The 13,495-nt window shown below is 35.6% G+C and overlaps 1 protein-coding gene across 1 annotated transcript in view; it reads right to left on the reverse strand.

Annotated features, from left to right (window-relative positions):
- Positions 1-12,545, reverse strand: part of LOC145288044 (uncharacterized) — a 64,503-nt gene extending 51,958 nt beyond the window's left edge. Inside the window, exons 1-2 of the mRNA XM_080136062.1 lie at positions 12,016-12,545; positions 8,350-8,429 (exon numbers count right to left, since the gene is read on the reverse strand). Of these exons, the coding sequence (XP_079992188.1) occupies positions 8,350-8,429; positions 12,016-12,133 (198 nt within the window). The 5' untranslated portion in view covers positions 12,134-12,545. The remainder of the gene's footprint in view (positions 1-8,349; positions 8,430-12,015) is intronic.
- Positions 12,546-13,495: the final 950 nt, after the last annotated feature.

Below are 13,495 nucleotides of genomic sequence, written 5' to 3' on the forward strand. Positions count from 1 at the left end.
AATTATTAATACAAGAGTAAGACACAAAAATCGACGGCTGCATCACTATGACTACATTTATATGGAATTCAATCGCCGATTATCATGACTAATAACACTCTAACTGAGAGCTCTTTGGGTTAGCATTGGCAAGCAACATCAATTGGAACAAATACATCGAAGACATTACCAAAGCTGTTGGAAAGAAGGTGGGCTCCCTCTAACATGCTGGAAAATTAATCGCACCCGACAATATCCTGTATTTCTACAAAGCCACTATTCGCCCATGCATGGAATATTATTGTCATATCTGGGCTGGAGTATCTCTCACTAGTCTCTCGGTTTTAGAAGAGTCCAAAAAGGAGACTCTAATCTAATAGATCCCGCACTATCAACCAAGCTCCAATCCCTGTCCCATCGCCATTATGTTGCGACATGAATACTTGCCACTAACCCTACAGGCGGAAAAATTTCACCCTTTCACAGTAGACGTCCCTATAAATAGTTCCTCTTTAATGGTTTCTTCCCTCGAACTACTAGACTTTGAAATTTCCTCCCTCTTTCCGGTTTCCCTGATTGTATTAACATGCGGAAATTTAAATTTAATTCGAACTTACTGCTCAACTCCCTACATAATAACTCTGTGGTATAATCGCAAATAATAGTCTCTTAAATCCAAGTGGCAGTATCACTTGTTTGAGGTGAATAAGAATTAAAAAAAAAAAAAAGAGTTATTGACAGATTCAAATGTTATTTACCAACGATATAATTACAAGGAACCTGGTGTAAATGAAATATTTTTTATTTATATTTATTTAACCTAAGAGGTGATCTCTTATCAAGGCCCAAAGGCCATTCGAGGATAAGAGTTAATGAGTGTTGAGTGGATTGTGACACAACATCGTGATGATCTGTAATGGTGAACATGGGAATGATTTGATTATATAAGAATACGACTCAGCAAGAACTTGTTTACATTAGACTTGAAAACGACCGTATTATAGTCAGTTGAGAAGCAGCTTAACGTTATTGTGTTGTGCAGTCGGAAAATTCTAGGAAAGAAACTTTGCTCATGGAATTTTTGTATAGTTTCAGGGATTGATAGAAAGTAAGGAAAATATTGACAATTGTTGTAACTAGACGAGTATTTGTTGCGAATGTTTTCCAGAGATTGAAGCTCAGTCGAGCATCATGTCAAGAAAATAACGATAGCGCAGAGATAAACTTGTAAAGTCCCTTTATGAGAAGCAGGAAGTAGGGAAGCGAAAAATTCTTTGCTTACTAGATTTCGAAGACGATGTTATATCCTATCAACACAGGAAGTGGTACTGTTAGCAGCTCCTCCCCAGATAAGTAAACAGTACTCCATCTTAGGATTTATTTGGCTCTTGTATAGGTATAGAATTGCATTGGAAGTGAGATAATTTCTGGAGCGGTAGAATGATCCAACCATTTTTCCAGCAGCTTTGAGAATGGATCTTTCATTTTAGGTAAGAAGTGAATGTCAGTTCTTTTTGTCAAAACAGGGTGCTTCCTCAAGACGAGAGCTGTTCATTTTAAATCAAATCCATGCTGGGATCAGAGCACAGGTGGTGCAAAGATATAAGTTATGAGTTTAGTTTATGAAGCATTAAAGGTAACTAGCCTTTTTTACCCCCATCGCACCATGTACTCAAGTTGGAAGAAAGAGAATCAGAAAGATATTAGTCTTTGCCGGTCTTTGACGTGTTGCCATCTACGGTAATGTCGTCTGCACAAATGCTGACAAATGATCATCAATGTAACCCTTACTCTAACCCTAAACTTTATCCAGCATTTTTATTGCCTATGGTTGGCTTAAAGTCGGAAGAGGGGAATCAGAAAGATCTTGGTCTTTGCTGGTCTTTGACGTGTTATATGGTAGTGCTGTTTGCATAAATGCTGACAAATGCTTGTAACCCTAACTCTAATCCCGCATTTTATTGCTTATGGTGTATTAGCATGGGTATCCGGCGTTGCCCGGGTGTGGAGAGGTGGTATAGTAAGGGCATTGAACAACCAAAATCCTTTTAAAAAATGAAAATAGCAGCGAGTACCCATGCGGGCAAAAAAAATTTAGCTGCAGTAACCAGACTCCAACCTGTAATGCAGAAGAGGAAAAGGAGGTGAAAAAAAAAAAGCAAACGTCTTAACCTATTCGACCACGGCACACTTGTAACGTCACAGCCTTCAAAATAATGTGCTTTAAAAGTATGCTGAGATTGCGAGGCATGAATGATTTTGCAAAAATGTCAACGCTAAAAACTGACTCCTCCTTGCAAAAAACGTCGTTTCCAACAGCTTTGGTAATGTCTTCGATGTATTTGATTGGTCAAAGAAATAATATTTTGGGCCAGTTTTTGCATATTTTCGTCCAAGAGATGTATCTTTCAAAACATACCAATTTTGTCAGTGTTGGTTGCGTGTGTCGGAAGGTTTGGCAGACATGCAAACACACACACACACATTTTGCCTTTATCTATTAAACTAGCAGGGGTACCTGGTGTTGCTCGGAACCATATACAACAATGAGAAAAATGAAGTTGCTTTTGAACATACCCATTATTTTAGGATAGACGAATTTTTTATGTCTATGTATCATTTGCTATCTCGAGCAAAAAAATATTTTACCTACCCTAGGACAGGTATTACACAAAACATGTATGAAATAATTGTACCCTCTTTAGGACAGGTAATTTACAACATGTATGTGAAAAAATGTTTCCTTTCCTAGGACGGGTAATGTACAACAAAACAATTTTACATACCCTCGAACATGTAATGTAGATACATATATAAAACAATTTAACATACTCTCGACAGGCACAACAATGTACCTAATTTTTAGGATGTGACAAAGAAACAGTATGCATTATTTGATCAGTTTACGTGATTATTGAAATGTAACAAGTACGCAATAAGCTTATCAATCTATCTGCTTTTTGGAATGTGACTTGTCTGGAGCAAATTTCATAGAAATTTCGAGTTGCTTCATGCCGAGTCTGTGACGATTTTTATATAAAAAATCACAATGGCTTCGTGCTTTGCCTTGAGCAACTTTCATAAATTTCAAATGTCTTCCTGCCTAGTCTTTAGCGATTTCTATTAAAAATTTCAAGTGGCTTCATGCCTTGTCTGGAGTATTTCCATAAAGTTCAAGTAGCTCTATGCCTTGCTCTGAGCGATTTCCATAAAAAATTTCTAGTTGTTTCATGCCTTGTCTGGAGCAGTTTGGATGAAAATTTTCAAGTGGCTTCATGCCTGGTCTGGAGTGATTTCTATGAAAAATTTCTTGTGGTTTTATGCCTTGTTTTGCAGCGAGTATCATAACAAAATTTAAAGTGACTTTCTGCCTCGACTGGAGTTATTTTTATAAAAATTTGAACTGGCTTCATGCCTTGTCTTAAGTCACTTTCATAAAAAAATTTCAAGTGGCTTCATGCATTATCTGAAACAACTTTCATGAACAATTACGAGTGGCTTCCTGTCTTGTCTGGAGCGATTTCCATAAATAATTTTAAGTGGCTTCATGCCTTGTCTGAAGCAAATTTCATTCAAAAATTCAAGTAGCTTCATGCCTTTTCCGGAGAAATTTTGATAAAAAATTTCAATTAGATCACTGCATTGTCTGAAGCGAGTTTCATAAATAATTTTAAGTAGCTACATGGAGCGACTTTCATAAAAATTTTCGAATGGCTTCCTGCTTGTCCGGAGCGATTTCCATAAAAAATTTCAAGTAGCTTTATGCTTTGTCTGGAGCGATTTTTATAAAAAATTTCAAGTGACCTTATGCCTTATTCTGATCGATTTCCATAAAAAATATTTAGTTGCTTAATGCCTTGTCTGGAGCGGTTTTCATAAAAAAATTCAATTGGCTTTCTTACTTGTCTAAAATTGTTTCCATAAAACATTTCAAGTGGCTGTATGTCTTGTCTGGAGCGAGTTTTATAAAAATTTTGAGTGGCTTATGCATTAACTGGCGCAACTTTCGTAAAACATTTCAACTTGCTTCATGCGTTTTTAGGAGCGATTTCCATACAAAATTTCAAGTAGCATTATGCTTTGTCTGTAGTGATTTTCATAACAAATTTAAAGTGGCTTCATGCCTTGTCTGGTGCAATTTCCATTAAAAAAAATTCCAGTTGTTTCATGCCTTGTCTGGCACAATTTTCATAAAAAATTTGCAATGGCTTCATGCCTTATCTGGTGCAACATTCATAAAAGATTCAAGTGGCTTGATGCTTTGTCCTTGAAGCCACTTGAAGTTTTTTATTGAATAAAAAATTTCGATTGACTTCATGCCTTGTCTGGAGCGATTTCCATAAAAATTTCTTGTGGTTTTATACCTTGTCTAGAGCGAGTTTCATAAAAATTTTAAGTGGTTTTATGCCTTGTCTGAGGTTATTTCGATAAAAAATTTCAAGTACGAGGGGCGTGCAATAAGTAATGCCCCGTACCCACTTCCGATAGTAGTAGAGCAACGAAACTTGACACAGTTATTAGTCTTTCTCTACACAGGAACCACCCAGAGTTATGTATTTCTCCCATCGTTTGATGCAGCTCTGGAGATCGTTTTTGTAGAACACCCCAGGTTGGTCCTCCAACCAGGACGTGACTTCAGAAATCAAGGCTGCATCATATGGGAAACGCTTTCCTTTCAAAAACAACTTCATGGCTGGGAAGAGGTGAAAGTCAGAGGGTGCAAGGAGAGTAGGGAGGTGGTGAGTCCAAGTGCTTCCACTGCATTGACTGGGCTTTGGTCTCTGGATCATAGTGATGGACCCAGGTTTCATCCTGTGTAATCAGTCTCTTGAAAAACTTGAAAAAATCTTCTTGGCACATCTCCAAATTCATCCTCGAGCATTCAATGCGTTCTCGCTTCTGGAATGGTGTGAGCAACCTGGGAATCCATCTGGCAGACACCTTATGCATATGCAAATGGTCATGAATGATAGTTTCCACAGACCCTGTACTAATCTTGACATCTTGTGCTATTTGGCGAATATAATGCGCCGATCTTCCAAAATGGCAGCCTCAACTTGACGGACAGATGCTTCATCAATGGCAGAAGGGGACGACCAGGTCTGGGAGCTGTTTCCACAGACTTCCAGCCATGTTTGAATTCACGATGCCAGCGTTTTAAAAGGTCATATAATGGGGCATTATCACCATAAGTTTCTTTCATTTCATCAAAAGTCTCCTGTGGTGTGCGTCCTTTCAAATACAAAAACCGGATCACTGCTCGACATTCAACAGGCTTCATTTCACACCTGACTCAGTTCAAACACCTGTAAAACAGAAACCACGATTAGTTCAGAGCTGTAATTTGCCACCTAACCCGTAGAGATATAAATCATTGCACATGCAAAATTTCAGCTAGATCAGACAACTTGAAGTGGGTCAGGGGCATTACTTATTGCACGCCCCTCGTAGTATCATAATTTAATCTGGAGCGATTTCTATAAATAATTTTTTGTGGCTTCATGTATTGTCTGGAGCAAATTTTCATAAAAAAATTACAAGTGGCTACATCCCTTGTTTATAGCTTCTTTTATAAAAATTTTCAAGCAGCTTCCTGCTTGTCTGGAGTGATTTCCATAAAAAATTTCAAGTGGCTTCATGCTTTGCTTGGAGTACTTTTCATAAAAAATTTCAGATGGCTTCATGCTTTGCTTGGAGTACTTTTCATAAAAAATTTCAGATGGCTTCATGCCTTGTCTGGAGCGATTTCCATAAAAAATTTTAGTGGCTACATGTCTTGATGTGCGCCATGAGCGCAGCGGATAAAGGCGTTGAATTTCTACAGCTCCAAGAGCATTGTCTGAAGATAGCGGTGTCAATCCTACTCAAAGCCAGCTAGAAGATTAGTTGGCCAAAAACGTGGTGACACAACATCTATGGAAGGCAGTAATTATTGAGGATACAGTTAGGAGATTCAGCATTTTTATCCTGTCACGATTAACCACTTGATGAAGGTCAGAGGTATAGTTGAATGAAACGTCATGAAACCACAACTATAAAGATGAGGATAATAGTCCGCAATTAAATTTTTAAAAAATGACAAATATCATCAAAAACTATTTGATACTTTAATGGGATTTTTAGAATATGACAATAAGGACGATAAACAGTGGCACACGTAAAATTATTTATGTTTTTCATACAGGTACTATACTATACAAGTACTTAATTTTTTGCGTTAGATACTTTACAAATACCTTATTTATAATTTAAGAATGAAACTACTTGGTTATTTCATGTAATTGTTTGTGATAATTTTTCCGTTCATCAAAGGTGAGAGTTTGTTTGTTTGTTTTTTTCATCTGGGTACTACAATGAAGAAGCACCTTATTTCTTATATATATGTAATACTAATCAGCTATATTACGCGATCGCTGGTTTAAATAACTTATATGTACGTCAAAGGTAAGATTTTCTTTGGTTTGTTTTTCAATTAAGTACTAAACTACATAAGTACCTTATTTCTTGGATAGAATACTATACAAGTAGCTTACTTTTAATTAAAGATGAAGCTACTCGATCATTTTACATAATTTTCTGTTATGGTAACTTTTCTGTATGTCACAGGTAAGAGTTTGTTTTTAAATCAGAGTGCTATAGTGAAGAAGCATCTTATTTCTTATATAAATGTCATACTATTTAAATATATTGCATAATTTTCGGTTTTGATTACTTTTATGTATGTCACAGGTAAGATTTTCTTTGTTTTTCATATGGGTACTATACTGTACAAGTACCTTATTTCTTAGGTTGGATACTGTACAAGTACATCCTTATTTAAAAATGAAAGAAGTCGATACTTTTAAGTAATTTTCTGTTGTGCAAAATTTGCTGCACGTTAGGGGTAAGAATTTGCTTGTTTTTTCATCTGAGTGCTAAAGTGAAGAGGCACCTTATTTCTCATTTAAAAGTCATGTTCGTCAAAGGTAGGATTTTCTTTGGGGGTTTTTATATGAGTAATATAGTGCACAAGTACCTTATTTCTAATATAAAGATGAAACTACTCGATTATTTTACATAATTTTCTGTTGTGGTAACTTTTTTGTATGTCACAGGTAAGAGTTTTTTTTTTTATACCAGAGTGCTATAGAGAAAAAGCACCTTCTTTCTTATATAAATGTCCTACTACCCGAATATATTACATGATTTCGGTTTTGATTGCCTTTATTTACGTCACAGGTAAGATTTTGTTTTTCATATGGGTTCTATATTATACAAGTACCTTATATCTTAGATAGGATACTGTACAAGTACCTTATGTCTTATTTAAAAATTAAAGAAGTCGTACTTTTATGTAATTTTCTGCTGTGTTAAATTTTCTGTACTTCAGGGGTAAGAATTTATTTTTTCGACTAGTTGCTACAGTGAAGAAACGCCTTATTTCTCATTTACAAGTCATACTACTCGAATATCTATTGTTATTTTCGCTTTAATAACTTTTATGTACGTTACAGATAAGATTTTCTTTGCTTTTTCATGATAGTACTATACTGTATAAGTACTTTATTTCTTGGGTAAAATTTCTTGTATACATAAATACATTTAAAAAAGTAAGCCATCATTATATGTGATTTTTGGAATATGACATCGATACAAATATACAAACATATACAATACTTAAAATTCATAATGATCGGTTAATTAGTTTGAGAGTGAATCCAATGCATAGAAATATATAATCATATACGCAAACTTAAAAATCATAATAATCAGTTAATTAGTTTAGGAATGAATCCAATATATAGAAGTATATAAACATATACACATACTTAAAAATTAAGCGATGTTCATAAAAAATTTCAAGTGGCTTCATGAAATAATTTCAGGTTGTTCCATGCCTTGTCTCGAGCGATTTCCATAAAAATACCAAGTGGCTTCATGCCTTGTCTCGAGGGTTTTCCGTAAAAGAAATCCAAATCGCTCAATACCTTGTCTGAAGCGACTTTCCTAAAAAAACATCTAAGTGGTGACATGCCTTGTCTGGGGCGATTTACATAAAAGTTTCTAGTAGCTTCATGCCTTGCATGGAGCGATTTCCATAAAAAAAATTCTAGTGGCTTAATGCTTTGGCTGGAGCAATTGCCAGAAAATATTTGAGGTGGCTTCATGCCTTGTCTGGAGTGATTTCCATAAAAAAATTTCTGGTGGCTTCATGACTTGTCTGGAGCGATTTTCATAAAAAAATTTCAGTGACTTCATAGCTTGCTTGGAGCGATTTGTGCGAAGTGAATGTGAAAACGTCAGTTGGAATGAATATCGTTTTACAATTGTCAATATTCTGCATGATTTTTTATTTGGCAATTCGATCAGATCATAAAAAATGCTACTCACCTTGAAAAATTGTATGATGTTTATCGCGAAAGTCGGTTCCTTTAAACCTTTGACCTCTTCTTCGGCTTTAGCCTTTACAACTAAAAAAAACGAAATTAAATTTATTTGCACATTTATCGCAGGAAACACGGATAAACATATTTTTTTTTTAAATAAACTTCAATTTTAACTTGAAACAAGTAAGAAAACGTTTACGGACTTTTAAGACGAGGATTGGTGATTTTTATAAAGTTTATTAGGACTACTGATCTCACCTTGAACGTTACTCTCACAACGTTTCGGCCAATGTAACCTCCGCCTTACTCAGGCTTATATTTTCGAACTCGATGACTCGTGATGTAACGGATCAAGTACTAGGTAAACTTAAGTTGTAAGTGAAAATTTCCTGGAGGTTGAAAATTAAAGATCTAAGCAGACGATACTTGAAATACAATTGCGAAATACTTAAGACTTCTACCCGGTTATGGCTAACGGAACGAGAACACGCTACCACCATGGATTTAATAAAGGTTTCCGTTCAAAATTCCCAGTTTGACGGAATTATTCCTGAGTTCTACAGAAAGATTCTCGAGTTCGACAGAAAGATTCCTGAGTTCGACAAAAAGATTCCTGAGTTCGACAAAAAGATTTCCGAGTTCGACAGAAAGATTTCCGAGTTCGACAGAAAGATTCCTGAGTTCGACAAAAAGATTTCCGAGTTCGACAAAAAAGATTTCCGAGTTCGACAGAAAGATTCCTGAGTTCGACAAAAAGATTCCTGAGTTCGACAAAAAGATTTCCGAGTTTGACAGAAAGATTCCTGAGTTCGACAGAAAGATTCCTGAGTTCGACAGAAAGATTCCTGAGTTCGACAGAAAGATTCCTGAGTTCGACAAAAAGATTCCTGAGTTCGACAAAAAGATTTCCGAGTTCGACAGAAAGATTCCTGAGTTCGACAAAAAGATTCCTGAGTTCGACAAAAAGATTCCTGAGTTCGACAAAAAGATTTCCGAGTTCGACAGAAAGATTCCTGAGTTCGACAAAAAGATTCCTGAGTTCGACAAAAAGATTTCCGAGTTCGACAGAAAGATTCCTGAGTTCGACAAAAAGATTCCTGAGTTCGACAGAAAGATTCCTGAGTTCGACAAAAAGATTCCTGAGTTCGACAAAAAGATTCCTGAGTTCGACAAAAAGATTTCCGAGTTCGACAGAAAGATTCCTGAGTTCGACAAAAAGATTCCTGAGTTCGACAGAAAGATTCCTGAGTTCGACAGAAAGATTCCTGAGTTCGACAAAAAGATTTCCGAGTTCGACAGAAAGATTCCTGAGTTCGACAAAAAGATTCCTGAGTTCGACAAAAAGATTCCTGAGTTCGACAAAAAGATTTCCGAGTTCGACAGAAAGATTCCTGAGTTCGACAAAAAGATTCCTGAGTTCGTCAGAAAGATTCCTGAGTTCGACAGAAAGATTCCTGAGTTCGACAAAAAGATTTCCGAGTTCGACAGAAAGATTCCTGAGTTCGACAAAAAGATTCCTGAGTTCGACAAAAAGATTCCTGAGTTCGACAAAAAGATTTCCGAGTTCGACAGAAAGATTCCTGAGTTCGACAAAAAGATTTCCGAGTTCGACAGAAAGATTCCTGAGTTCGACAGAAAGATTCCTGAGTTCGACAGAAAGATTCCTGAGTTCGACAGAAAGATTCCTGAGTTCGATAAAAAGATTTCCGAGTTCGACAGAAAGATTCCTGAGTTCGACAGAAAGATTCCTGAGTTCGACAAAAAGATTCCTGAGTTCGACAGAAAGATTCCTGAGTTCGACAAAAAGATTTCCGAGTTCGACAAGATATATTTGAAGAAGGTTGGGAGTTACATCGGCGAAAACGTTGTGCGAATAACACTCAAGATGAAAACAGTAGTCTGAATAATGCAAATACAAGAAAGAAAACATTTGAACTTTTTTGTTGTTTTAAGTTTTCTTACTTTAACACACTCAAGCATCAAATCTCGTATATTTGCCGGGTTAACTTGATACACGTATGAGAGGGCAGAACCAGTTACGGTGATATATGTCTCTACCTAAAATAGAGAGCTGCGTCCATTCAATATCTGTCTTCGTGATCTAATCTTCTTTCCAACCCTTGAACAAAGCTTATTTCTTAGAACTGCACGCCTGTGGAACTCTGTCCCGTTTTCCTGCTTTCCAACTGACTACAATATAGTTGTCTTCAAGTCCAACGTGAACAAATTTTTGATGAGTCATCCCCTTAAGTTTTGATGAGCCATCCCCTTAAGTTTTGATGAGTCATCCCCTTAAGTTTTGATGAGCCATCCCCTTAAGTTTTGATGAGCCATCCCCTTAAGTTTTGATGAGTCATCCCCTTAAGTTTTGATGAGTCATCCCCTTAAGTTTTGATGAGCCATCCCCTTAAGTAATCCAATTTACCAAATTTCCACTACTAACAATTACTACATGTTCCACTTGCCAACTGTACACACATTAACACTTATCCTCGAGTGGCCTCCGGGCCTTGATAAGTGATGCCACCTTTGTGAAAAATTTAAAAAAATAATAAATAATAAAAAAAAAAAGTCCGAGAATAGATCAATTAAAAGGCTATTTGAAAATTGGCGCGCAATAGCCTGATGGACGAGCAAAGCTACGAAGAGTGTTTTTTTTAGCGACGTCGAACTTTCACTTAAAATAAATCACAGCAAAAAGTTTTTTTTAATATACAAATCTGTGCTTTTAATGGAAATTGCTTCAGACAAAGCATTAAACCACTTAATGTAAGGAGCTACAAAAATAGTACTTCAAGATCTAAAACTTGTCAACAGTACGTATTAGATGAATTAGATGCTAATTCCGAAAACAGCAATTCTTCCCTTTTTGTCAGAAACATAGCTTCTGGAATGCGAGAACTAAAGAACAAAATTCGTGAAATTATTCCTTGGGAAATTGATCGTATTGTTGGCAGTTTGCTCGATATTTAGAAAATCTGCAATTACAGACTATAGAGTTATCGGGTTTGTATTACTATGCACACAGATTCGAAAAAGTTGTAAAAAAAACAAAAACAAATATATAACAAATAAATGTTATCAAAGGCAAGATAAGTTACTTTTTTACCAAACTGGATATATTTTTCGTGTTTTTATTCAATGCAACATGTTTATTCAGCTCGAAAAGCATACAGTGTTTACCGATGTATTGGAAAATTCAAAATGGCGCCTGACACTCTCTTTAACACAGTAAGTTCAGGAAAAGATGTTATAAATAATAAACTAGACAAAATACTGTTAGAAATTCGCTCATTATATGTTACGGTGACATAAGTTTACATATATTCGGTGTTTTTAAATAGTATTTTATCTAGTTTATTATTTATAACACCTTTTCCCAAACTTACCATGTTAAAGATAGTGTCGGGTGCCATTTTGAATTTTCCAATACATCGGTAAACACTGCATGTTTTTCGAGCTGAATAAACATGTTACATTGAATAAAAACAAAAAAATGTATCCAGTTTGGTAGAAAAGTAACTTATCTTGCCTTTGATAATATTTATTTGTTATATATTTGTTTTTTGACAACTTTTTCGAATCTATGTGTACAGTAATACAAACCCGAGTTATCAATTTAAAATTAACGTCTTAAAAAATACCCCAAATGAGTTTGTTTCTGACTTACCAAATTCACTGACGCAGAAATGGTCCTTTGTAGAGTCAAGAATCGAGCAGAAACAACACAAAGCTGCTACTATGAACGTTTCTAGTATGAGGAATCGTTGAAGAATACCGGTAAACATTGTGTCGATAATGTTTTTATATTTCTTGGATTAAACAGTTCCCTTTTTTTCTTCTTTCTTTTTCTTTTTTTTTTTTTTTTTTTTTTTTTTTTTGAGAAGTACCGAATTCAGCGATTCCTATTCGCTTTTTACTTTGTTTAAATAGACAAGCCAACGTTTATATACGTCAGACAATTTCGAAGGTTGAAATACAAACACACATTCACCAGCTGGAAAAATGTCAATATAGTAATTTAAATAATTTATAAATGGTTTGAATGACAAGATACTAGTTTGGGGTCTGAATATGAATAATGAATGTCAAGAGACACTTGCGATCAATTTTAAAATATCTGATCGGAATATAGATCAAAGGCAACAGTTGAGGAAAATTTTGGAGATTGCGTTCTTGGAACGTGAATAAAGCGACATTGTTTTCAATGTTAAAATATTTGTTTAACTCTCGTCTTTATTAATCGACGTGTTTCTTTGCTTTTTTTTATATTTTCAATCATTTTTGATGTCAGTTACGTTATTACGTAACTTTGCTCATCAATTTTAAATTGTTTTCTAATTCTTTGACAAAAATATTCGCATCATGTGTCTTGCAGGTAGTTTTTTTTATGAATTTTTAAGATAAAGATTGATAATTTGTTTGTTTTATTATTTTATTATTACATAGAAAAATGTGAGCATGAAAAGTAATATGGTTAAGATTAAACTTAGAAAAGTAAAAGAACTACTTGTTAAAATTGGAAAAAGAAAAAGACAAGATTTCCCTGTACCTCTATAAGGCCACCATTCGCCCATATATGTAGTATTGTTGTCATATTTGGGCTGGTGCATCTGCCACTAGTCTCTCGCTCCTAGACAAGGTTCAAAAGAGAGTTGCCAATCTGATATGTCCTGAACTGTCATCTAAGCTTCAACCTCTGTCCCATCGACGAAATGTTGCATCCCTCTGCCTGTTATACAAGTACTTTAACGGTGAATGCTCTGACGAACTGCAAGCACTTGTACCTCCTCAACATAAATACCTCCGACAAACCGAACAAGCAGTTAAATCCCACCCCTCCACAGTAGAAATCCCTAAATGTAAGAGAGCCTTCTACTCCAGTAGTTTCTTCCCCAGAACCGCTAGACTTTGGAATTCCCTTCCGGGTCCCTGCTTCTCATACTGTACTGACATGCAGAAGTTCAAGAGTAACGTGAACCGACATCTTGCTGCCCAACTCCCTCAGAAACATTAATTTCGCAGGCATCCCTATCTTATCAAAGAATCTGCTGTTGATTTTATATGCCGATCCCTTCTGCTTGTGCGGTGATAAAGTTTCTTAAATGCACTTATGATGTTAGGCTGTATAAAAGTGTTAACTTTAGTCA

This window comes from Euprymna scolopes, chromosome 11 (genome assembly GCF_053919585.1).
Source record: "Euprymna scolopes isolate OS-2025 chromosome 11, ASM5391958v1, whole genome shotgun sequence".
Taxonomy (NCBI): domain Eukaryota; kingdom Metazoa; phylum Mollusca; class Cephalopoda; order Sepiida; family Sepiolidae; genus Euprymna; species Euprymna scolopes.